The sequence below is a fragment of the Cervus canadensis genome, chromosome 13 (genome assembly GCF_019320065.1).
Source record: "Cervus canadensis isolate Bull #8, Minnesota chromosome 13, ASM1932006v1, whole genome shotgun sequence".
NCBI lineage: Eukaryota > Metazoa > Chordata > Mammalia > Artiodactyla > Cervidae > Cervus > Cervus canadensis.
This window is the reverse complement of record NC_057398.1, coordinates 59628019-59654687: the sequence shown is the minus strand read 5'-3', so window position 1 is coordinate 59654687 and position 26669 is coordinate 59628019. Positions and strand designations below refer to the sequence as shown.

The 26669-nt window shown below is 41.0% G+C and overlaps 1 protein-coding gene across 1 annotated transcript in view; it reads right to left on the bottom strand.

Annotated features, from left to right (window-relative positions):
* USH2A (usherin) overlaps positions 1-26669 on the bottom strand; it is an 893901-nt gene that overhangs the window by 31536 nt on the left and 835696 nt on the right. The window contains exons 65-70 of the mRNA XM_043484771.1: positions 18644-18853; positions 15433-15671; positions 14123-14331; positions 7735-7911; positions 6106-6189; positions 2906-3150 (exon numbers count right to left, since the gene is read on the bottom strand). Of these exons, the coding sequence (XP_043340706.1) occupies positions 2906-3150; positions 6106-6189; positions 7735-7911; positions 14123-14331; positions 15433-15671; positions 18644-18853 (1164 nt within the window). The remainder of the gene's footprint in view (positions 1-2905; positions 3151-6105; positions 6190-7734; positions 7912-14122; positions 14332-15432; positions 15672-18643; positions 18854-26669) is intronic.

Genomic DNA, 26669 nt, shown 5'->3' with positions numbered 1-26669 from the left:
AAAGATGCTCAATATTGCTAATTATTTGATGAATGCAAATCAAAACTACAATGAGATACCACCTCACACTCATCAGAATGACCAGCAGAAACAAAGTCACAAACAATAAATGCTGGCAGAGAAGGGAACTCTCCTATTCACATGGTAGGAATCTAAACTGGTACAGCCACTATGGGAAACAGTATGGAGGTTCCTCAATAAACAAAAAATACAGTTGTCCTATGATCCAGTGATCCTACTCCTGGGCATATGTCCAGACAAAACTCTAGTTTGAAAAGATACATGCAACCACAATATTCATAACAGCACTATTTACGATACCCAAGATACAGAAATAACTTAAATGTCTATCAACAGATGAATGGATAAAGAAGATGTGTTGTTTTACACAGTGGAATATTTACTCAGCCATAAAAAAGAAGGAAAGAATGCTATCTGTAGTAACATGGAAGGACCTAGAGATTATCATACTAAGTGAAGTAAGCCAAAGTCAAAGATAAGTACTATATGATAATACCTATGGTAGACTCTAAAATGTGTCACAAATGAATCTATCTGTGAAACAGAAACAGACTTAAGGGCATAGAGGACAGGCTTGTGGTTGCCAAAGCGCAGGGATATGGAGGCGGTAAGGACTGGGGGTTTGGGATTAGCAGACGCAAACTATGGTATACAGGGTGGATAAGCAACTAGGTCCTACTGTACAGCAGGGGAATTATCCTCAATATCCTTTGATAATGTACAATGAAAAAAATATGAAAATGAATATATATATATATATGTTAAACTGAATCTCTCTGCTCCTCAGCAAAATTAACACATTATAAATCAACTATATTTTAATAAATTTAAAATAAAAACAAATTGTTTGTGTTTCTCCAAGGACAGCATAATCATAGCCACACATTAATACTATCTGGAGATTCATTTTCATAACATAAAGAGTTCTGCAACTTAAACCACTCAGTGAGTAGAAACTAATTGCTTAGTCCAAAGTGACACTGCATTATTTTTTAGTATTTCAGAGAATGAAAGAATCTGCAGGCCAGTAAATACAAGTGTCCCTCCATATCCAAGGGGAATTGGCTCCAGGAACTGACCCCTCCATGGGTACCAAAATCCAAGAAAGCTCAGATCTTATCAGTACCAAGTCGGTGTGGAACTTGTAGGTATGTAGGGCTGACTGTAGAAGTAAAACCTGCACTTAAACTAGCTGGACTAAACTCATGCTTTGTGGTCTTGAAAATGACAATTAAAAATTTGTTACCATTTGTTAAATTCGTTAAAGAATTTAAAAACTGAAGGAGTGGGTCATTGGAACCTCCAATCTGTAGCCAGCAGCCACAACCTGGACTTGTCTGAAGTTGGCAGGGAGGGGACACAGAGCAGGCAAGAGTCTCCTAGGACTGAGACTCTAGTGGGACCTGAGGCTATTTCTGGGTAGATAGCAACAGAACGGAATTGAACTGGAAGACACCCAGCTGGTGTCAGAGAATTTTGTTCTGGTGTAGAAAACCTCCCCTACACACTGGAATTGGTGATCAGAATTTCAGCTACACGCGGTGGCCACTAGCTCACAGAGTCTAGTGCAAACTTGGGGAGGATGTCGCATGAGGCAGATGGGTTTTGGCACACAGTTTGTGGAGCAGACTGGTCCCTGGGGGAGATTAGAAATTACAGCCTTTCCTGGCCCAGGCAAACACAGCCCCACTCCGGAGTGCACCGGGGGATCAGTCTCCTTTACACCTTCAATTAGTGCTCTGTCAGCAATGCCCTGGGTCACCCTCTGTGTTACCTTTAGCCCCTGAATCTTGGCCTGACTTCTGTCTTGGCAATGGGTGGTCTGGAGCCATAAAGAGCCATCCATCCACCCTGGTGCAGGGTGTTACAGCCAAGGACAGACCCAGCACTGCTACCATGTAAATCTCTCCCCATCTTCCCTTTTATCTCTAATTCCAAGTTGCACAGTAACATAACCTATAAATTCTCCAGCTGATTTCAACATACAACTCTCTTCTGCCATGTCCTGACATAACTATAGAGCAGACATATTCACCCTCAGGGCACATTAGAATCACTTTTGGAGTTAGAAACGGAATACCAATATCCAAGTCCCATCCAAGGCCAATGAAATCAGAATTTCTGGGATAAGGTCCAGGCATTGGTATTTTTCAGTTTCCCAGATGTGCTATAACAGAACACTATGGACTGGGTGGCCTAGAGACAACACTAATTTATTTCTTAAATCCCAGAGGTTGGGAAGTCCAATATCAAGGTGCCAACAGTTTGAATGTGTGATGGGGGCACACTTCCTGGTCCCCACATGGTGGAAGGGACAGGGGAGCTCCCTGGGGTCTCTTTTATAAAGGCATTAATCCCAGTCGTGAAGCTCCACCCTCACAATCTAATTACCTCTCAAAGCCCTTCCCCCCAGATATCATCACATTTGGGATTAGGGTTTCAACATATGAATTTGGGGGGGACACACCAAGATTCTGTCTCTAGCATCAGGTGATTCTATTGTGCAACCGAGGGACTTCCTTGGTGGTCCAATGATTAAGACTCCATTCTCCCAAAGTAGGGGGCCCAGGTTCGATCCCGGGGTTGGGGAACTAGATCCCATAGGCTGCCACTAAAGATCCCACATGCCTTAACGGAGATGGAAGATTCTGAGTGTCACAACTAAGACCCAGCACAGCCAAATAAACAAATAAAAAATATATACCTAATGAGCAGCCAAAGCTGAGAATGCTGTTCAAGGGTTGGCCTCCCTTGGCCCCACATTTAGCCAGACTGAGTTGTCATCTAGTTCCTTATTACTATGGTTTTGAAAATCTTTCCTTCTAAATAAAAACAAATATTCTAGTCCACTGGGAGAGAAGCGAGGCTGCCTTTAGAAACATACCATGTGGGTTTCCCCGGGTGGGTAGACATTCAATGGAGACATTCGTTTTGGAAGAGGCACTAGGGGAGGCCTCTCTCTGATATATGGTTCTTTGTGGATTTTTCTCTGTAGTATCAGGGACAGGAAAATGGCCAACAAGATCAAGCCCAGCACTGCCATTAACACTATGAACCACAGCTCGCTGTAGAACTCCCTGCTTTTGCTTCCTGATCCTTTCTTTTCTCCAGGAGTTGTCAGCACCAAGCCTGCAAAAGCCAAGGACAGAAAAGGGAAACATTATTTCAAAAGGCAAATTTGTGACTTCTTGCTCTGTTGTTTGATAATAAACTAGACAAGAATTTATAGTGTTTGGGCACACTAGTACTCAGGCTGGGGAAATGGTACAGTGGATCGGCGGGGTGTAAGGAGACCCTGACAATCCTCAGGAGACCCTGCTAACACTTCTCAGGTTGGAAATTGCAGCTGCCTTGGCATGTTCCCTGGAAATACAGCTGGAGGTAGGATGAGGAGATTTTCAAGAGGGTTATCAAAGTAACCTTCTGTGGGGCTGCAAAGAATTGGACACAACTGAGCACATCTGCATGCATGCAAAGTAACCCTGGGGAAAGCCTAATCACAGCTATGTGCCCTGGGAGGAAAGTCCTTTCTGGCCTCATGTGAGGGGCTGGAACCAAGACAAATATTGCTACAAACATCTCATCACAGAACACATGTAGCTGTGTGAATCCAGAGTTCCCTCACTTCCTGTAACCGCCCTGTTCCTGTGAAGTTCTGTGCAAATCAGATATTGAGACAGCAGATCCCATATTCTGTTGGGTTGTTAATAGCCTGCACTCATTAACATATAGTTTCTTTACTTCTTGCGCTCTGGCCCCTCGGTTAAGCAGCAAGGGCTCTGCAAGTCATCATTCAAATGCCCTGGGAGAACTGGAATGGGCCAGGCAGATAGGAAAGGCTTCCAGGTCCACTAAGGGCAGGGTAAGGCGGTAGAATCCTGCCATCAGCCTGGTTACCTGAGCAGGAGAGTCTAGAGATCATCTCAAGCCTAGCCCCTTGCGAGGGCCAGCTTAGAGGCCTCTGGATCCATGCCAGCCGCCATTAGACTGGCATGAAGCAGAGGGCAGGGAGCTACTTTTCTAAAGCCAAGGCTCATGGCACAAACTGTGGAAAATTCTCAAAGAGATGGGAATACCAGACCACCTTGCCTGCCTCCTGAGAAACCTGTATGCAGGTCAAGAAGCAACAATTAGAACTGGACTTAGGACAATGCTCTGGTTCAAAATTGGGAAAGGAGCATGTCAAGGCTGTGTATTGTCACTCTGCTTATTTAACTTATATGCAGAGTACATCATGTGAAATGCTGGGCTGGATGAAACTCAAGCTGGAATCAAGATTGCCGGAGGAATATCAATAACCTCAAATACTCAGATGACGCCACCCTAATGGCAGAAAGTGAAGAGAAACTAAAGAGCCTCTTGATGAAGGTGAAAGAAGAGAATGAAAAAGCTGGCTTAAAACTCAACATTCAAGAAATGAAGATCCAGTCCCATCTCTTCATGGCAAGTAGATGGGGAAAAAATAGAAACAGTGACAAACTTTATTTTCTTGGGCTCCAAAATTACTGCAGATGGTACTGAAGCCATGAAATTAAAAGACACTTGCTCCTTGGAAGAAAATCAATGACAAACCTAGACAGCATATTAAAAAGCAGAGATATCACTTTGTTGACAAAGGTCCATATAGTCCAAGCTATAGCTTTTCCAGTAGTCATGTACAGATGTGAGAGTTGGACCACAGAGAAGGCTGAGTGCCAAAGAATTGATGCTTTTGAATTGTGGTGTTGGAAAAGACTCTTGAGAGTCCTTTGGACTGCAAGGAGATCCAATCAATCCATCCTAAAGGAAATCAGCCCTGAATATTCATTGGAAGGACTGATGCTGAAGCTTCAATACTTTGGCCACCTTATGCGAAGAGCCAACTCATTGGAAAAGACCCTGATCCTGGGAAAGATTGAAGGCAGGAGGAAAAGGGGATGACAGAGGATGAGATGGTTGGATGGCATCACTGACTCAGTGGACATGAGTTTGGGTAAACTCCAGGAGTTGGTCATGGACAGGGAGGCCTGGTGTGCTGCAGTTCATGGGGTCGCAAAGAGTTGGACACGACTGAGTGACTGAACTGAATGAGCTTGCAGGGGGCATTCTTGGGTAAGTCCCCATGTCCCTCAGGTCTTAATTTTTCCACTTGTGGAAACACTGGGGTTCCTAAAAGAAGATCGAATGAGGTCTGCTCTGTCCCACAGCTGCTATTATGTAAGATGAAATACTCTATGCATTAGGTGTTACAAGAGATTTTACATGGCATTCAGACATGTAATGTCTCGGAACAGAATAGTACTTCATTATTCTTATAGATTGAAGTTATCTTTAATAACAACATGTATGTACACCTGTGTTTCAGAATTTTTGGATTTTTTTTTAAAGCAAACTAAATAAGCATACAAAGTAGATAGAACATTACTTACTGGAATTTAAAATAGGGTAGTAGTCTCAATTCTACTTTAATGGAAAAGATTTGGCATTTCTCTAACTTGCCCTTTGAAATTATAAATTATTTTATGTTAGATGCAAAGATTATGAGGAAAACTCAATTTAAAAGCTGCTCCATAAAAATTGCAATTTCACCACTTCAACTAAATTACTTGGTATTAACAGTCAATCATAATCTTTTACAGAGGATACAAGACAGAAATTTCCCAAATTCATCATTTTAGTCTTTGAATCTGGAATATTATTGTTATGATCCACACAAATTGGCATTAGAGTATTTTCTCTTTCCTCTGACTTCCCCTATAAATTCACTTTTTTTGGTAAACAAATTCATAGGGCTCTTTATTGACAGAATTTGTGATTAGGAGAGAAGTTTTGTCATATCTCTCTGCATCTACAATTCAATGATTTGGCATTTTAAGAGCATACCCTAACCCCTTGCCTAATGTAAGTTTCATGAGGATTTAAAAACAAATTCTTACAACACTTAACACAATTTCTTCCATATAGTCTATGCTAAGATGTGTATATACTTATATATACACACACACATATATGCATAAACAAACAAGTATGTACAAATAAACATGCATGTTTCTTTAGGAAAATGAGTAAATGCTACACTAAATATAATTTGAGTTAGATATTTACCAAATCCAGTGGAAGTATCATATTGGATCAAAGGCGTCTTAACACTTCCTTCTTCTGTAGTGCAGATGACCTGGAAAAAGAAAGCTAAACAAGAGGTAGATGACTTAGTTACTCAACATCAACAAATAGTGGGCACAGTTTCAGCAAAGCAGTGTATTAGAACATGAAACAGTCTGAAAACAGGATTCCACAGCAAGTTTTGAGGTTTTATCTACTATGTAAACTTTAATTTCAAAGTTAAAAACTATCAAGAAAACCAGCTATTATTAATGTAGTAGTAGCATATATATAAGTAACAGAACTAAAGAAGTTCAGAGGTTATCTAGCAAAGGAAAAGAATTATCAGAGGAGTAAAGGATAATATTGGGTTGGCCCAGAAGTTCATTTGGCTTTTTCCATAAGCTGTTATGGAAAAACCAAACTTTTGGGCCAACCCAATACATACAGTGTATCTTGTTCTGCATATGATCTGAACCTGTTTCTTTAAAACTCATAGGTGTTCCTTCACTAGGTGACCTAGAGTTTCTCACTAAGCAGGAGAGCTCAAAAGGGATCCTGGAAATCAAATGGCCTAAATACTTCTTACAGTACTCAGGACCCCGTGGGAAGTGAGTCTTGTAAGGTCACACAGATGGTTAAAGGCCCGGCAGGGGGTAGAACACGAATCTCCCAGCCAGAGGCTATCTCCCCATCACAACAAGCTGCCCAGGTGACCAAGAACTGCGACCATGAAAATGTGTAGCCGAATTGTTGTAAAAATGTTATCGATTAGTTTCAAGTGCTATAAAGGCAATGCTGGAGCTCATTGTTTACCTGTACCTTTTAGTCAAAATAAATAGTACATAGTTTCAAGGAAATTAAAAAAAAACTAATTAATTCATTGTATAAATCCAGATTGTTCATAATGACCTCTCATCTATTGCTCCCATGGCTATGTTGATCCTCAGAAAATAGTATCTTATAAAGCATTTTCTCATTTCAATTTAAAAACATGGTAAACAGAAGCAGCACATGTAATTAAATAGGGTGAAGGAATTTGGTGTTAGAGGGAAGAGGGTTGTTATTTCAAGAACAGATATGGAGGTTGGTTAAGAAAAGCCCTTACTCAGGGTCCTTAATATCTGGAGATGGTCATGGCCTAACTGTGCTGGGGGTGTCTCAATAAAAACTCCAAAGCCCCTCAAAGTGTATTATTTCAGGATACCCATTGCTCATGGCATCAGTGGTTCAAGAATAGGCGAGTGTGAGCAAGCTCCGGGAGACAGTGAAGGTCAGGGGAGCCTGGCGCGCTGCAGTCCATGGTGTCCCAGAGTCGGACACAACTCAGCAACTGAGCAGCAACAACACGGCTAGTGAGTGCTGTTTCTCGGGCACACACAGCCTGCCCTCTGCCTCGCTCCTGGGGACCCTCGGGTCAGCGGGATCAGTGCTCCGAGGACGGCATCACAAACGCAGTGCACCAGGAGGCCACTGATTGACACAGAGCCGTCATTTTCCCATAAGTGGTCACTAAACCCAGGCCGTGTTAATAATGCTGAACGTCTGCGGGTCACCTTTTCAGATCGAGCATCTTGCAAAGCTGGGAAACCCGGCTCCTTACGCGCTGCGAAACGGGGGCAGGAGACTCACTTTTGTCCGCGGTCCTCGGGATGTAGAGGGTGGTGTCGAGGCCACTGTAGAGGCGCTGTCCTCCGTCGGTCAGGACGAACTCCTTCAGCCGCCCGTTAAGCAGGAAGGAGCTGGTCCAGTTGACACACACCACGGACAGGTTGCCGTCCACCGAGAACGGGGCGCGGTACTGCGGCACTGTGGGAGAGGGGGGTCGGTTCCAAAGACAGCGGGCAGAGGAGCTGCGCTCTAACAACAGCTGAGAGTAGGCTCTAAGTTCTAAAAATAGGGGGGGTCTATGTGTGGTGTGTGTGTCTGTGCCTGCTTTTTATTTTCAAATATGAGCACACATTTAAAATTTTGCCCTTGCTAGAACCCTTCCTATTTACCTTATAGCTTAAAGGAAAAACCTGGCATTGGGGGGTGAAAAGAAAATCACGGAAACATGTGTGAAATGCTTTCTCAGCAATGTTGCACTTGCTTTCCAAAAAAAAAAAAAGATCAATGAAGAATGGTGTTTTATGCAATACAACTATTAACATACAATGGTTCTGCTCATCAGCATAGCCCCAGAGCTCACATTTTGTTACATTTTCCTTCTTTTAACAGGTAAAGTATTCTTAACACTATTAACTCCAGCGGATAGCTATTTTTCATATCAAATTGATATTTATTGCTACAAAGCCCTAAGGACTAGATGAAGTTAATATATATTTTTTTCTCCCAACCAAACTGCTTAGATGGTGAATTATGTTCTTTTGGCACCCATTTATTTTTAAAGCTTTTTCTTGAACTGTTAGTTTGTTTTCTAAGATAGTTAAAAAGCCTTGCAAATAGCAATTCGAGAATAATAATTCATTGCCCTGACTAATCAATCAATAGCACAGTACATTAGTATATAATCAAGCTCAGGTCTAGTAAGTATTATATCAGATAGAGAAGTGACTTTGTGTGCATTTAGCAGGAATGCTCCCTTTTCATTTTTCAGTTCCTTACTAAAATAAAGGAAGAACAAGCCTTAACAGAGGCTCATCTTTTAAATGAATCATTTTGATAGCAACAAATGAAGGGATAACATATCATCTTGTCAAGTCAGAAGAGATTTATTTCATGAGATCTCATTTGCTCCAAAATAATCAATACATTTGTAACAACACTAAGATCCAGCTATATATGAAATTGGCTTTTAGGAAAAAAGTGAGTGGTAGAAATAAATTGGGTATCCTTTTTTCTTTTAAAATCAAATCCATGTGTTGCTGATGTGGGGAAATATAACAAAATAAGGAATCATTATGCTATTGTGATCATAGATTAAACTAGGAAGACAAATTTGGTCTTCATCTTTCAAAATAAGATGAGAGGAAAATGCTTACATAAACAGAGGAAAATGTTTCTGGCAATATTGAAACAAGAAGTATCAAGCCATTTTTCAATATTGTTTTTCTTTTAACACAAATTGAGCCTAATATCACAATGAAACACACTATTGTATTTGTTGTGGTTTCACTCTTTCATTTAATTTCTGTAGATTTCCACTTATCCCCTACATTGTAACAGTATAGATAAAGAGAAGGCTTGTAAATAGTATGAAAATAGAAAGATAGGGGCGTTATTGCTTTGTAGGATGTGGAGATCTTTCTGAAGAAAAAAAGAATGATCAAACTATCAAAATAATCAGGAATAATGGATTTGGAGATTGAGAAAATGATAACTACTATGTCAATAAAGTAGTACAATGCACGTACAATAGAGTACTTGATGTACTTTTTTTCAGTTACTCCTTAAGACAATCTTGTAAGAATTAGCTCCTAATTTTTCAGAGGAAGGGGCTAAGTTTCAGAGAGATTAAATAACTTGCTTAATGTCAACAGCTGGTAGGGGACCAAGGATCTGAACCCAGGCTTGCTTAACTCCAAAGGCTAGGTTATTTTGTTATAATCAATATGCATTTATTTAAAGGAGCACTATTTACTAATTCACTTTGTGGGGGCACTCCAGTTCTGAGCTGGTTCATCCTGATTGCTAAATATTCAGGAATTTTGTGAGTTGGTTATTGAACTCAGCCACTATTAACAATTAAATCATGTAAACCTAAATATATTAAAACAAAGGTAATAAATATTAAAACTTTGCATTTTAATATCTGTGCTCTTCAGGCTGTTTACATCTATTGTCTCTGGAGGGTAGAAATATTACATAATAGTACACGATCTCTTCCCAACTCTGTGTTCAGGGTTGTCGTGTTGGCAACTTAAAATCAGTCAAGTGGGAGTATTTACACTGTGGAAATTGGCAAGCACCTCAAGTCATGACATTTTTCTCTCAAGGAGGCCAGGTGTTAAACATTTGTACTTTACCACTGCTCTCCCACTGAAGGTGTAATTTAGGAAGAGGTGGCAGAATACGCTGCTAATGCGTCTCCAGGCGCTTTACTGAGTGTACATGAGATTACATTTATATAAAACTGCAAATGCTATCTTCAAAGCATCCTGTGGTTTGTATTCTCTGATCCACATTTTCTCTCTGCTAGTTTGTATAATGAGTTAAAAGGAACATAAGTAGTATTTAAACCCCATATGACAGCCAGTCATTTGTCGTGATTTTCCATGTCTGTGGATTCAGTAAGCAGATTAAGAGAACCCTTTCTCCTTCGGTACTAATGCAACCTTTAGCCACTTCTCCAATGTCAAGGAAGTTCTGATGCCTTCACTCATTCCATAAACAACACATTCTGGGTATCTAAGACCCTCTGCCCAGTGCTAGAGATACAGTGGAGAGAATGAGGCTAAAGGAGGCACAGATTTAAGGGAGAAGATATAAGCTCTGTTGGGGAGTCTTCCAAACTCAAGCTGGTTATGAGAAGCTCAAAGACAGATGAGGAAATTGGGTATGGGTGTCTGGGTTTCAAGCTGAGGGCTTGGGGAGAAGGGGACCATTTGGGAATCAGCCTTTGCAATGGAAGCCTTGGAAGAGATGAACTCATCTGAAGAGGGAAGAGGTGAGGCAGGAGAAGAAAAAGGAAAAAAGAGGGAAGCGGGAGGAAGGGGAAAGTGTGGGCAGACAAAGTTTGGGGTTGAAGCTTAAACTTGATTGGTGGGAGATCAACCAACAAAGTTGACTCAAATGGAACAGGGACTTCCCTGGTGGCTAAGAAGGTACGTGCATGCTCAGTGACTCACTTGTGTCTGACTCTTGTGACCCCATGGCCTGTAGACCACCAGGCTTCTCTGTCCAGGGGATTTTTCAGGCCAGAATACTGGAGTGCCATTATTGCCATTTCCTCCTCCAGGGGATCTTCCTGACCCAGGGGATCCAAGCCACTTATCCTGTGTCTCCTGCATTGGCAGGCGGATTCTTTACCACTGAATCTGCCTTGCAATATAGGGGATATGGGTTCAATTCCTGGTCAGGGAACGATTCCACATGCTGCAGAGAAACTAAGCCCGCACAGAGCCCATGCCCCATAACTAGAGAGCCTGTGCCCTGCAACAAAAGATCCCAAATGAGGCAGTGAAGATCTTGATTGCCACAACTAAGACCTGATGCAGCCAAATAAATAAATATTAAAAAAATAAATAAAATCAAGGAGGAAAACTGGGAGCGACTTGCCATGCAAAGTATGGAGAACCATTTTTTAACCAAGGATTGAAGGTTCAATCTCACTGAATGTTCCCAAGAAGTCAATGTGATTACTGGTGAAAAATGCCCAGTGGATTATCAGTGTGGAGGTCAAGGGCAAATTTAGGAAGAGATTTTCATGCAGGGACTATGTGGAAATCAGTTGGGAGGAAGCTAAATAAGATGTGGGAAGAAAGAAAGTGGGAAAGCACTTGAAGACCATTCTTTAGAAGAGTTGTGCTCTGGGGTGGGGAGCCTGGGCAGGAATCAAAAAGGAAATGGAGTCTGTTTGCTTTAAAATTAGAAGGGTAGAAGCAACAGTGATGTATTGAAGATTAGGGATAGAAAAATGGTGATCAGTAGTGATAGAAGTGGTGGTCAAAACACAAGAGGAGGGTCTATTTCAGATGGAAGGACCACCCCTTCCTGCCGTGTCCCTGATGGGGATCATGGAGATGCAGGGCATGTGGCTGTCTGGGGTGGGAAGGAAGCCAATTACTAATTGATGACTTTTCCTTTCCTGGTGAATTATGAGGAAGGAGTTCTGCAGGTGGGTGAGGTGGGTGAGGATGGTGAGGGCATGTGGGAACAGGGTGAAGAGCAGTGAGGGGTTGGAGGAGGGTGGAGAAGTTCTGAAATCTCCATTACAGAGAGTAGGGGGCTGGTCGACCAGGTTAATACAGCAGTACCGAGGGTGCTGCTGGGCTGAGTGATCCTGAACTTAGAGAAACATTTCCACTTTCTAAGTGTGGAAGGTGGAGGGACTGAAGTGCTGGCTTTAGCTCCTCACAGAGCCCCAGGAGCCTCAGTTCAGATTCTAATTGACCTGAACAGCATCCCAGAACCGTAGTGCACAGTCCTTAGCCCTGCCTCAGCTTTCTCATCTGTAAATCTGGTTAATAACAGTACTTAACTTCACAGGTCTGCAGTAAGGATTATTTGTAAAATGCTTGAACAGTGCCAGCAATAACAAGCTCTTTAAAAATGACCTTTTGCTAACATCCTGCTATATTGCTGCTCAGGAACATTAAGGTCTTTGTATGAGGCACTGAATTTTCATGAATGTGTATCTCTCACTTTTAAAAATGTCAGTATCATATGAGATTACAATCTGATACAGTGTTTCTGGAAAGCAAATTTGCAATAAGTGTTCAAAAACTTAAAATACTTAAAACATCTGATGTAGTAAATTCCATTTGCTGAAGATAAACTACATTTAAGAAGATAATCAGACATTCACACAAACATTTGTTCAAGTTTCTCATCACCTTTATAAAAGGAAAATATTAGAAACAACTGGAATGGCTCAACGAATTCACATGATGGAATATTATGTAGCCGTTAACCTTGGTGGCTAAGAGTTTTTAATGCCAAGGAAAATGCAAATAAAATAATAGTAAGTATAAAAATCAGATATTAAATTTTCATCAGAGTATGATCTCAACCATGTAATAAAAACTGCATAAAAAGGGATTAAAGGAATAAATTATGCCAAAATATTAATGATGGTTGCCTCTGGGTGTGGTGGGATTGATGATAAGCAGGACTGGCTTCATGGGTGTGTAACCTGTGCAGTTGCCCAGGGCCCCTCATGTAGAAGAATTTTAGACCTAGTCTGATGCTCTGCTGTCGTTGTTTTGAAGTTCTTAATAATTTCTGGACAAGGGACCCCATATTTTTATTTTCCAGTGGACCCCACAAACTACATAGCTGGTTCTGATTGTAAGTACCTCTTAATACTTTTTGTATTTGCCAGTTTTAAACAGTAGACATATAAACCTTATCAATTCTGAAAAGGAGTTATTTTATAGAAATATAAGGACACAATGAATTAGTTAATTGCCCTTTTCTGCACTCAGGAGCCCTTCTGTTCTTCCTGGAAGGGCCAGATTTCAGTGCTTACTGGCAGAGTGAGTGATGATATCATTTGTAAGGAAAAGGAGGGACAAACTTTTCCAAAAAGTTATCTAAAAGATAAATAAGGTTTCCCTGGTGGCTCCGTGGTAAAGAATCCACCTGCCAATGCAGGAGACATGGATTCGATCTCTGATCCAGGAAGATCCCACATGCTATGGAGCAGCTAAGCCCCTGCACCTGCACAGGTATTGAGCCTGTGCTCCGAGCCCACACGCTGCAGTTACTGATGCCTGCACGCCTAGAGTCCGTGCACTGACACGAAAGCCACTGCAGTGAGAAGCCTGTGCACCACAACCACGTAGTACCCCCTGCTCGCTGCAACTACAGAAAAGCCCACGCAGCAAGGAAGACCCAGCACAGTCAAAATGAAACAAATAAAATTACCAAATTAGTTCATTAAAATTCTTTAAAAAAGTCATCTTCACTGTCTATTTTCATCTTACCCATGTATTAACTTCCTCTAAATTGGTTTTCACCCCATTGCTACCTGACAAATCTTCCTAAATTCATTAATTAAAAAAAAAATTATTTGGCTTCATTGGGTCTTAGTTGTGGCACTCAGGATCTTTGGTTACGGCATGTGGGATCTAGTTCCCCGACCAGGGATCAAATTTGGGCCCCCTCTTTGGGAGCACGGAGTCCTGGCCACTGGAACACCAGGGAAGTCCTCCCTAAATTCCCTCTTGATCTCCATGTTATTTAATCCAATGGGCATTTCCCCCCGATAGCTGTCTTCATGGATGTCTCAGTAGCGTTCCCTGGAATTGAACACCCAATCCCTTTAGCGAACTGTGTTCCCCTCCCTTCAGGACAAGCCTCCCCTCTGGCTGTCCTGCCGCCTCTCCGGCACATGGTGGCAGCCATTTCTACTCACGTTCTTTCTGGGTGACGAAGCTGATCCATTCAGTGGCCGTGCTGCCCACCTCGTTGTGGGCCACCACCCTCAGCTTGTAGGTGGTGTAGGGCTGGAGACCCTCGAGGCTGGCTCTGTGCCCTGGCCCCGTGTACTTGGTCTCGGTTTGGCTGGGGCTACAGGGGGTGGCTGAATCTGGAGGGCATGCCATGTAGAGTTGGAGCTCATAGCTGGAAGGAGAATGAACACATAAAGGGGAAACAGTCAGCGGAATTAGTCTAACTCGCTTTTAAACCTGATGATGTTTAGTGAGAAGCCATTTTGCTTTCACCAAACTACCAGCACTTTAAAACTCCCACTTGTGGGAGACAGCTATTTCCAGAAACACTTTATTTAATGCTGTTGGAAGTGGGCAGCAGATGGAACCAGAGAAATGATAAGAGAAGTCCCAGGTATGCACATGTTGCTGTCCACCCAGCAGCCAGGAATCCTTGTTGGTACAGATAAGATATTTCTCTTTTTAGAGAAGAGTGATAAAACTGTTCTCCTGTCAGAAATAAAGAATATCTCTTCTCTCTACAGATTATTTTGAGTGAAATAACTTCTTTGCTCTTTCAAACAGTGGTTCAATACAACCCTTTAAATTACACCAAAGGAATTCTGATTCAGCCACAGAAGTTCCTTATGTTCTAGCTGAGCCCTGCAGAGTGAAAAATTCCAGGGAACCGTGAGGAGGACACATTCTTTCAACGAAGGGGAACACATTTCCTCATCTTTCTTTCATTGTTTTGGCAGCACACCGCGAGTCACGAAGGACCAGGGATTAAACTTGTGCCTCCTACAGTGGAAGTATGTTGTCTCAGCCACTGGACTGCTAGGAAAGTCCCTGCCTTCTGTTTCTTATTTTTGTTGTTCACCTTTCTAGCCTTAGCTGATTTTATCTTTAAAACACTTTGTATGGAATGTGACCACTCAATTTCTTTGTCTGTTTTGCTATAGAGTGAAGTGAAGTGTTAGTTGTTCAGTCATGTCCAACTCTTTGCAACTTCACGCACTGTAGCCCACCAGGCTCCCCTGTCCATTGAATTCTCCAGGCAAGAATACTGGAGTGGGTTGCCATTCCCTTCTCCAGGGGATCTTCCCAACCCAGGGGTCGAACTCAGGTCTTCTGCATTGTAGGCTGCTTTTTCACTGTCTGAGTCACCAGGGAAACCCATTTTGCTATAGGTACCTGTTCAATCAGCATGTCTTCCTGGGGAGGGTTGGGAAGCTGAAGGTCTGTGTGCATGTCTTATTTTGGTTTATTTTTCCCTTTGGCTCTCCCACACTACCTTTGAATAACACCATTGGGGAACAGCGGCGGACTCCACTGGAAGGAGGCTGTCCTCGAGGCCAGCATCTGGATTTTCGGAGAGGACAATCCTGTGGGTGGAGCAGGAGGAGTTCTCAGCTCTGCTGTTGGCCCTTGGCTGCAACAATTGAAGCAAGTGCAGGCCTCCACCCCAATGGAGTAGGTCGTGAAGGGCTGCAGGCTGTGAAGAGTCTGCTGGGTGGCCAGGCCTTCAGCCAGCTGTAGGAGAGAGAAGGCTAGATGAGGCTGGGTCACAAGTCACAGATAGTTGGTTCACTTTTATCACATATCATACATTGTCTGAAAACAGTGTGTCGCTAGTTACTCTGGGAGATGCACCCTAGCATCCAGCACAGTATTTACCCTCAGGAATGACCAACCCAGCGGGAGAGGCATGGCTTACACATGCCAAAAAATGCAATGAGATAACAGTTAGATAGAAGTTTGAGGCCACAGGATAGGAATCACAAGGCAGAGTGTTGTCTATTACCATAGATACTAGAAAATGGCATAAAGCTCACAAAATACTGACCAAGTTCTGTGACCCTCAGAATGATGCCTTTTTGAAAAAAAATCTATATTTGAATTATATTTCAAACTCAGTATTATTTAAGGTTCATATTCTGCCATTGTTCCTTGTGTGGATCAATAATTTGGGTATCAAAACTCCCCTCAAATTCTAAAGTTGAGTATTATGAGCTTGAAATATATTTTATGTATCAGTTCAGTTCAGTTCAGTCACTCAGTTGTATCCAACTCTTTGTGACCCCATGGACTGCAGCATGCCAGGCTTCCCTGTCCACCACCAATTCCCAGAGCTTACTCAAACTCATGCCCGTTGAGTCATTGATGCCATCCAACCATCTCATCCTCTGTCGTCCCCTTCTCCTCCCGCCTTCAATCTTTCCCAGCATCAGGGTCTTTTCCAGTGAGTCAGCTCTTTGCACAAGGTGGCCAAAGTACTGGAGCTTCAGCTTCAGCATCAGTCTTTTCAATGGATTTTCAGGACTGCATTCCTTTAGGATGGACTGGTTGGATCTCCTTGCAGCCCAAGGGACTCTCAAGAGTCTTCTCCAACACCACAGTTCAAAAGCATCAATTTTTGGCACTCAGCTTTCTTAATGGTCCAACTCTTACATCCACACATGACTACTAACTAGAAAAATGATAGGTTTGACTAGATTGACCTTTGTTGGCAAAGTAATGTCTCTGCTTTTTAATACGCTGTCTAGGTTGATCATAGCTTTTCTTCTTCCAAGGAGCAAGCATTTTTTAATTTCATGGCTGTGATCACCATCTGCAGTGATTTTGGAGTCCTCCAAAATAAAGTCTCCCACTGTTTCCATTGTTTACCCATCAATTTGTCATGAAGTAATGGGACTGGATGCCATGATCTTAGTTTTTTGAATGTTGAGTATTAAGCCAACTTTTTCACTCTCCTCTTTCACCTTCATCAAGAGGCTTTTTAGTTCTTTGCTTTTTGCCATAAGGGTGGTGTCATCTGCATATCTGAGGTTATTGATATTCCTTCCTGCAATCTGGATTCCAGCTTGTGCTTCATTCAGTCTGGCATTTCACATGATGTACTCTGCATAGAAGTTAAATAAGCAGGGTGACAATATACAGCCTTGACATACTCCTTTCCCAATTTGGAACCAGTCTGTTGTTCCATGTCCAGTTCTAACTGTTGCTTCTTGACCCGCATATAGGAAGCAGGTCAGGTGATCTGGTATTCCTGTCTCTTTAAGAATTTTCAACAGTTTGTTGTGATCCATACAGTCAAAGGCTTTGGCGTAGTCAATAAAGCAGAAGTAGATATTTCTCTGGAACTCTCTTGCTCTTTCGATATATTTATATATATTTAAGAGTTTGAAAGTCCATGTGTTTCTCTAAGGGTGTTGTTCTATATGAAATATAGTTTTTTCCTCAGTTACCTTTGTTGCATTATAAACTTTTTAGTTTATCTGGAGCAAATGTTTTTTGCCTTATTGTGGTTTTATTAAGTGCTCTTTAGAACAGAAGAGCTCAGAAACTGGAAACTCATTTTCACATTGACATAAGCAACATTTAATTAAGAAGAGCTACCTCTTATTTAGAAAAATGTATACAAAGCACTCCAAATATAAATTATTTTAGTTTATTAATATTATCACTTTATAAGCATGGATAATCAAGGGTTGATTGTATTTACATCATCTATATTTATTGAATCGGAAGCCTTGTAGAAAATATGCTAATATTTCTTTAACATTCAATACGAGACTTCCTTGCATGTGAGTGATCTTTTGAAATTGTGTTTCCATACCTGGCACGCTGGCCTCAAAGGATTTCTCCACACTTGCCAAAATTGTTCCCTCAATCAGTCTAAATAATTTATCATGTAATACTGGGATGTGCACAATTTCTCTATGAGGTCTGTGTGAACAAAGTATTATAATCTATACTTATTCATGAGAAATGTGAGAGTGATACCAGCTGTCCTGCAGAGAAAAGAGACTTCATCTTCAGGATGGTAGTCTCTTGGTTTAAATAATGCAGGAACCAGACTAGTTGATTATTAGTGTCCTTTTCCGCCAGTGGCTGGGCTAAAACACAACGTGAAAGGTGATTTCCCTCCACAGGACTGTCTTGTCTTCTCAGAGTGCCCCAAATGTGTTAATGCATGAACAGTGGAGTAGGGCTGAGCTGAGCTATTCTGCTGTCTTTTCCAAAGACCTAGAACTTTCTCAAAAGACTGAGTTTTCAGTGTATTATTAGAGATTTTCTCATGGAAAATGGGGATTCTGAGGTTTTCCTTTGCTCTGTTTTTTTTTTTCCTTTTTCATATTAACACTTACATCACTGACAAAGACTGTTTCTTGGCCCCTTACTACAAGCCACTACTATGTTAAGTGCTTGACATGTGTATTCTAATTAAATTCATTCAATTAATTTGATTATCTCTAAGGTCTTAGGCTTCTTACAAGATCGGTGGAGTCTTGAATGCCACCTTTAGCCCTCCTCACCCCAAGCATTTACATATCTTCTGTAGGTTTCCTGATGCTATTTCTTTGCAGTGGGATCTTTGCGTCACTAAGGTCACCACAGGGCAACTGAGAACAGATGGATAAGAAAGAAGGATCAAGGCTAACAAAAAGCAGGGGCAGCAAGCTTGATTATTTGAGTAAAGCAATCAGAATACTGCTGCTCACCACTGTCTGGGCCCCGCTGGTGCTCCTGGAGAACAGTCTGTAGAGAGTGACAATCCCGTTGGGCTTCTGGGGGGCGCTGATGTTGACAACTGCTTGGGTGGCAGAGATCACGTGGAACTTGGGGGCCCTGAGACCTTCCGGTGGGGCAGGTCCAGTTCTACACCGCGTCCAGCTGCTGGGGGCTTTTCCTGCTGAATTCACGGCCCAGACCTCCAAAGAGAAATCAGTAAGACACATCAAAAGCAAGGTAACCTCAAGCTGCAAAGAAGCTGGCAACCAGAGCAACTGAACACAACAGAATGAGAGGAACTGTGATCCTGGAACTTCACAATCACAAAGGAGGGCAGGTCTTCCCTCTTTTTAGCCTTTGACCCTGTGAACACAGAGGGGCTGATTAGAACCTCGGTTTCCAAATGCAATCAGCTGATTTAAGCCTAATGAAAAGCTGCTCATCCCTGTGTGGGGCGTGGAGTGATTTTTGTCAGCTTCTGCAAACTGGATGGATCTGCAGACTCCATAAAACTCAGCAATTCTTAAACCCTGTCCTCACTCAATCTGCATGAAAATTAAATTTTCCTTTCATCAAGGAGGGAATAAACATATGGAAGGAGGTGTAATCTTATTTATCAAGCACCATTTGTATAATTAAACACGAATATCCTAAAAGGTTGCCTTAGGTCATTATTTGCATGAGTAAGTAATTTGTAGAATGTCAGGTACAATAGACACAGTAGATGGATGTGTGAGTGGATAGGGTTAAATTAGGCCCAATAATAGCCAACTACACAGTGATCAATCAGGATGATAGATCTAAATGGCAATACGAGCGGACTGTCTGCATGTTTAGGAGTAGGAGTCTTCCTTAGTAAGCTTTCGTGTTGGGCAAGTCTAACTTCAGGAACATTTTTCTGCATTTGGTGTCTTTGTGTGTGTGTGTCTATACACACACATATATACACATACATGAATATTATAATTCATATAATATATGTGATATATAATTGTCTATTTATAACATACAAATGTTATATGTATTTAATTATATATATTTGTTTTGAGCTTTTAAAGGCAAGTCTTGAAAACTTGATTCTATAGTACACATGTTCTAGGTGTGTGATGTTAAAAGAGCATGTGGAATGTTCAAATGCAAGATATTTAGGAAACACTGTAGGAGAATACTTTGCAGTGAGAGTTTAGTTTCATTATTATTTTGCTTTCACATCATTAATATCTTTAAGAGAATTTAATGAATATCAGAGAGCTTTCAGCAGTTAGGCTAACTCCTATCAGTGTTTCTGTACTTTTTTTTTTTGCAGATTTCTCTAAAAGTAACATTTCTGATGTTGAATTGCTCTTGAAATACGGTCAAGAACAAATCGCCAGTCTGTTGCTGATAGGATTGCCAGAAGCCCTGTTTTTCACCCCCAGTTTTATTGAGAAATAACTGATATACATCCCCATTTTAAAAAGAGATAACTAACCTACTTACTAAGTAGAACCTGCTCTTTGCAGTGCTCTGATCCATTGTTCCCATTGTGTGCATAATATTCACTCACATTTGTATAAATTTTATACTTTACAAGACACTTTAACAAATTTTCACTGACTAGGTCCTCACAAACACAACTTTGTAAGGTGGTTGGAGAATATATTATTGGCCCCTTTTACAGATGAGGAAATCAAGCCTCTGAACTGTGACTCTCTTGTTCAAGGAGACAGAAGTCATAAGACCTGAAACTAGAATTCTACTCTCCAGGAAATTTTATTGCTCTTTCCAGCAAAACTGTGCTTTTGATTCTGCATGTCATCCATACAAATAAATAAGATACTCGGGATTATGAATATTAAATGACTTGTCTATAGACAATTACCTGCAATTCTGGTTTAGGTAAAATCTCAGCTTGCAAGAGTAAACAGACATACCCAGGTTGCCTTGAATGATGAGGGTTTGTTTTGATAGACCCAGGGAAGTAAGGAGCAGAAAACTATCTTAGCAATGGGAGAGCCAGGTTCCGTGGAAACCAGGGTCCAGGGCAGAAGACAACAGCTGCTCTTACCACCCCCTCTGGAATGGCCATGGTCAGTCTTACAACAGGGAGAGTAGCTATAGGAAATAATTGATGAGGAGGTCAGACTGCAAGGCTGATGAGAAAGAGCCTCTGACTTTAGTCTGTTCCAGACTAACCTCTTTTACTGAGAATTTCTTTCTGGAGGGTAGGAAAGCAATTTTGATTACACAATAAGTGACAAAGTTTGAAAAGAAAATAAATATTCTTGAGAAAGGGATGCAAAATAAGGTGAACATACTGATATCAAACTCTTTGCCAAGTGTATAAGGCTTTGGTTGGTAATTTAAGTGCATACATGGTTTTAGTAGGGGCCACAAAGGCTGGAAAAGAACACAAGGAGGAAAGTGCAGCTGGGTTTGGCAAAATAAAAACTCAGCAAGCTGCCAATTAATTCATGATCAGTCACTCAGTCATGTCCTACTCCCGGAGACCCCATGGACTGCAGCCCACCAGGCGCTTCTGTCCAGGAGTTTTTCCAGGCAAGAATAGTGGAGTGAGTTGCCATATCCTCCTCCACGGGATCTTCCTGACCCAGGGATCAAACCTGCATCTCCCGTGTCTCCTGCACGGCAGGCAGATTAACTACTGAGCACCAAATCTATCAAGGCTTTTTAATGCTCATGTTGGCAGTTAGGTCTAGACCTCATGCCTTTCTGTGTTGCATGAGTTTTTATGGGGTGGAGTTCTCGTTCCAAAATATAATTTAACCCATGGTATTTTAAAACACTTGAGTCTCAATAATGTAGTATTTTACTATATTTCTCTAGAAGTATTTTTTTTTTTTTTAAACTGGGCCATACAGAATTCCCCATCAGTAACTGGGAATGAATGTAGGCTCTAGTGTCTTTTGTCTTTGACAGGAGACCTTCATAATGCAGTGCTTTTTTCCTAGTCTTTCTTTTTAGTATTCAATCAATTTGAGATCAAAATAGCATTCATATAAATCAACATGCTTATGCAAAGCAGGAGCAGCCTATTTACATGAGCTCCTCTGAAAATGAAAGCAGTTACAATGAAGAAGGCTGTGCTAATGAAGCATTATGGATTTCTCAAGACTTGCACCACAAGGCAGTATCTCTTATGCCAAACTGCCAGAAGAAAAGGCAGAAAGAAACTGTCACTGATACTCTCTTTTTGTCTCTCTCTCTCTCAAGGTAAAAAGTCCTTTATCCAAAAATCGCTGTAGATTTTTGTCTATGCCCAGCTAAACAGGAGATAAAGGAACTAAAGTATAGTTTAAAGTTCAGGATAAAAACACTAACAGATTATGCTTATGGTTTATTTCTACTGAGAAACAATGGCCCCAAGATATAGGTCCATCTTTATATGGTGGATAAAGAAAAAGCAGAGATCTTATATGGGGAAATGTGCGTAGTGTACTCTGATCTTCTATTTTGAATGAACCTATACAAACATTAATAAATGAGACATCTTGAGAATGCAGGTAGAGTTGCCTACTTTGTCTATCTAGCTACCCATCAGGTTGGTGAAAAAGTTCATTTCCATTTTTGCATAAGATGTTATGAAAAAACTTGAATGAACTTTTTGGCCAACACGATATCTGTGTCTATCTGCCACCTATCTACCTCTTATTTACCCAACTAATACACCAACACACCTGGTTTGTATTCCAAGATCCCCTCACATATTCTTGTTGCTGTTGTTTAGTCACTAAGTCATATCTGACTCTTTGTGACCCCATGGACTGTAGCCTGCCAGGCTCCTCTGTCCATGGGATTTCCCAGGCAAGAACACTCTAGTGAGTTGCCATTTCCTTCTCCAGGGGATCTTCCTGACCCAGGGATCCAACCCACATCTCCTGTATTGCAGGTAGATTCTTTACCACTGAGCCACCAGGGTATATAAACAATGTATGAGTTACTCAGAAAAAAGAACGGACTTTTTAAGAGTTGAAAACTAAAGTACAGTTTATGAATTTCATGCTCAAGCTCGAAAAAACGTAAGGCTACATTTCATCTTTCACTTATGCAAACTATCCTCACACCCACACTATCTAGTTGGACATATTTATCCTTTGATAATAAAAAAAATTAAAGGTGATTTAAAGTTTCTATTTATCATTTGGGTTTAACAAACATTTGCACATGTGCACATATATACACACATACATACAACACACTCACCCACACATTATAACTATAAGAGTTAGGAGTTTCCCAACTTAGTGCTATTAATTACAACAGGTTAGAACTGGCTGAGATGGGGTGCTTTCTTCTCCAAGGTTTTGGGTGAAACCATGAAAGGAGTTACAATGTAAGGAGATGTCATAGAAGACACAGGTTAACTATTTGAATAAGTAAAAAATAACTAAAATGATATAACCCCAAATTTTCTAATTGACTCACGAAAGAGTAGATCTATTTGTTTTCATTCTAATTTTTATCTAACTAGTGACTATTACCAACTAGTGACTTATGCTGTTGTCCATTAAAGATAAAATTGTTCTTTTATCTACCCTCTGCCCACTTTCCCAGCCTCCTAGGACTAGTTTCTATATGTTGCTTTAAAAAGTTTTAATTACATGACATGCCAACATCTGCCACCATGCTGCCCAAATCTCACTGCTGTGGAAACAATGGGTTCAATTGTTTGTCCTCTGTTGAAAACTGCCTTTTATAAATCTTTCTTCAGTGGAGTCTTTGTCCAAACGTGCTCCCTGGCTATTATTTTCAGAATCAGTTTGCATTCCTGTAAGAGAATGTCTAGTGAAATGATCCCAGAACTCGCGTTTTAAAAACATTTCCAAGTGATTCTTGTGCTCAGTCTTGTTTGAGAAACACAGAGAGCTATCCCCTACAGAACCAGGTGCAGAAATCATACAGTTTTTTCAATTTCTATTCACATGTTGTCTATTCAGAATTGCACTTTGCATTACTTTTGTCATTACCTTCAGCCATTCAATGGAGAAGGAAATGGCAACCCACTCCAGTAGTCTTGCCTGGAGAATCCCATGGACAAAGGAGCCTGGTGGGCTACAGTCCCTGGTGTTGCAAAGAGTCGGACAGGACTGAGTGACTAACACATACACATCAGCCATTCAAATAAACACACAGCATGTATCTGGCTGAATATGTTACAATTGCAATGATCGTCTACCGAGTTTATTACAGTGGACAGAGTTCCAAACAAACCAGAGTTCACTAGCTTTTGTAGAATGACCATTTGGCACCTAGTTTTCACTTCAGGTGCAAATTTCTTGAAATACTATTATTTCGAGAACTTGCTGAGTATCCCTCCCCCCATGCAGCCCAGATGAACGTTATTAACTATTTTAAAATGTTCTTAATTCCTCTCACCCAACATTTTTCCTCCTAATGTTATTCCAGAAGGAAAGCAAGAGTTTGTGAACAGAAGCATTTGTAAGAAATTTTGTAAAAGAGAAAGAGAAGGAATCACGACTCCAGTGAGGATGGTTCTCCCATCTAAACTACTTTTGTCAATACCTTCAGCCATTCAATGGAGAAGGAAATGGCAACCCACTCCAGTAGTCTTGCCTGGAGAATCCCATGGACAAAAGAGCCTGGTGGGCTACAGTCCATGAGATGCTTTAGAAACCTTAGTGTGGGGACCTACTGGGTGCTTACATGAATGACCTAACTATTCTTTAGCACAATTTCCATGCTTAACTGTAGTTTTCATTTTAATGCTTTGTCTCACTCAATGGCTCATTGAGTTATTTGAGCCAATCAAATAACATTCTCCATCCATAACTTCCTCAAACAACATTCTCTAGGACTAATGTTTTCCAAGTGCAGTCTTAGTGCAAAGAGAAATTCTTAATGTAAAATTTCAGGGTTTCTTAATTATAAAAATATTTTGGTTGAGGAAATGCTACAAGTCTTGATAAGACCAAGAGAACTAACCTAGCAATGCTTTCTAGACTGCTGGTATCCAGTTGATGTCTACTTGGTCATGTATTTGCTATCATTTTCCATATAAAAATGGACCATAGGAATGATGGGACTTTCCTAGTGGCTCAGAGGTAAGGAATCTGCCTGCAATGCAGGAGACTCAGGTTCAATCCCTCAGTCAGGAAGATCCCCTGGAGAAGTGATAGCAACCTACTCCAGCATTCTTGCCTCAAGAATTCCATGGATAGTGGAGCCTGGCTGGTTACGGTCCATGGGGTTGCAGAGTCAGACACAACTGAACGGCTAAAACACTCACATAGGAATAACCAAATTCAGCCAGTGATCTTTCACAAAAACCCTCTTATCTGATGACTCCTAATGTAAGTGATAGCGGCTATCCTTCCCCTTGAAGCATTTTGAGATTTTGCACTTTTTTCCAGGCTGTTTATTACAAGTTGAAGTTTAACTGTGACTCTCAGAGGATTAATACATGGAGGAATTTTTCAGTTCTCTGCAACTTCTGTGATATTCTATAACATACTTCCTTGTGGAATAATGGCAATTTTTGATAAAACAGAAACATTTCAACAATATTGTTTCATATCAAGCAGCACTAGGGAGGCAACATTATTCACAAAAACTGGAGAATATGAATATATTTTCATGACAATTCACATCAGAAACAAACAAGTCCAACATGAACAGCCATGCCAGTAATTAATAAGAAGAGTAAATAGGTTACATGTTAACAGGCAAACAATTAAATTATTTGTTTCCTAGGGGCATGTAATGAGATTGTGATCACACTCCCAGGAGAGAGACAAATAGATATTAAAAAGGTCTTTCCGATACCTGTATTGGCTAAGGCCAACAACTAATTCAATAGATTCGATCAAAATCACCTCTTCTTTCACTGCTCCTGATTTATGACTTGGGCTGCAGTTAGTCATCACTCATTGCAGTTTGCTCTCCAGTGCTCATAAATTATGCCTCATAAATAAAAAGATACAATCAAGGAAATCATATCAATTCATCTGCAACCTTGGAGTACATTTTCCCATGGCATTCACGCCGATGCCTTTTTAAAGGGGAGCTTGCCATGGGTTTTGAGTATGTTCAAAGAGCAACACACCAAAATAGGCTTTGCCAGAACTGAGGTTAAGAGAGACTAAAAAGAGAAGGCAATAAATCTGAAATGATATGATGATGATAAGATTTTTTTAAAAATTTCATTAACAGTCCCGCAGGCTGCATTCATAAAGGAATCACTGGCTGAAAAGCTCTGTGTAGCTGTCTAACCATCCACCTATCTGATTTTCTTTCATCATCAATGGACTTTTTTCAGCATCTCTGTTTGTATGGTACTTTGTGGGGTCCATTATAGTTATGCTTTTACAGATATGGTCCTTGCATTCCAGGCTCCTTTAATCTAAAACACTTTGCATCAGGCAAGATGGAACATGATTTTAATTGAATTCTGGGACCCAGGGGAAGAAGGGTACAGCAGAACATTGTGTTCGTTTCTACTGGTGCTTTTGAAATTCAGAGATGTGAAGCTAGTAAAGAGATTACAAGACATTTTCCTCCCTAGAAACGGATGTCTTCTGTCACTGCTGCTCAGCACACAGCCATGTCCTTTGGAGGTGCTCAGTAAATACGAATGGCTCTTTTCTAAATTGTAAGAAGAGGAAAATTGGCTTCCATATTAGTGGAGAATACTGAAATTGGCTTCCATCTGATATTCATAATGATAATGAAAATTTGGAACTTATCATGCTGCTGCTGCTGCTAAGTCACTTCAGTCAACGAACTTATCACACTCCCTTTTAATTGCTGTGTCTGCTCTCCCTGGGAGAAACCAGGAGCTCAGTCCTGTCCAGCCCTCATGAGGCTATGTTAAAGTAGTTCATGGGTTTAGTGAGCATCTATACTTGTACAAGGGTATTATATGTGCTGATTCACTTCATCCTCTCAACATCCTGTGAGGGGGTATCAGCATCATAACCAGCAGGAAACGGAGGCACAGAGGTGTTTACATAGCTTGGTAAGTGGTCGGGCCAGCCTTGTCATGCAGGTATGTGAGGT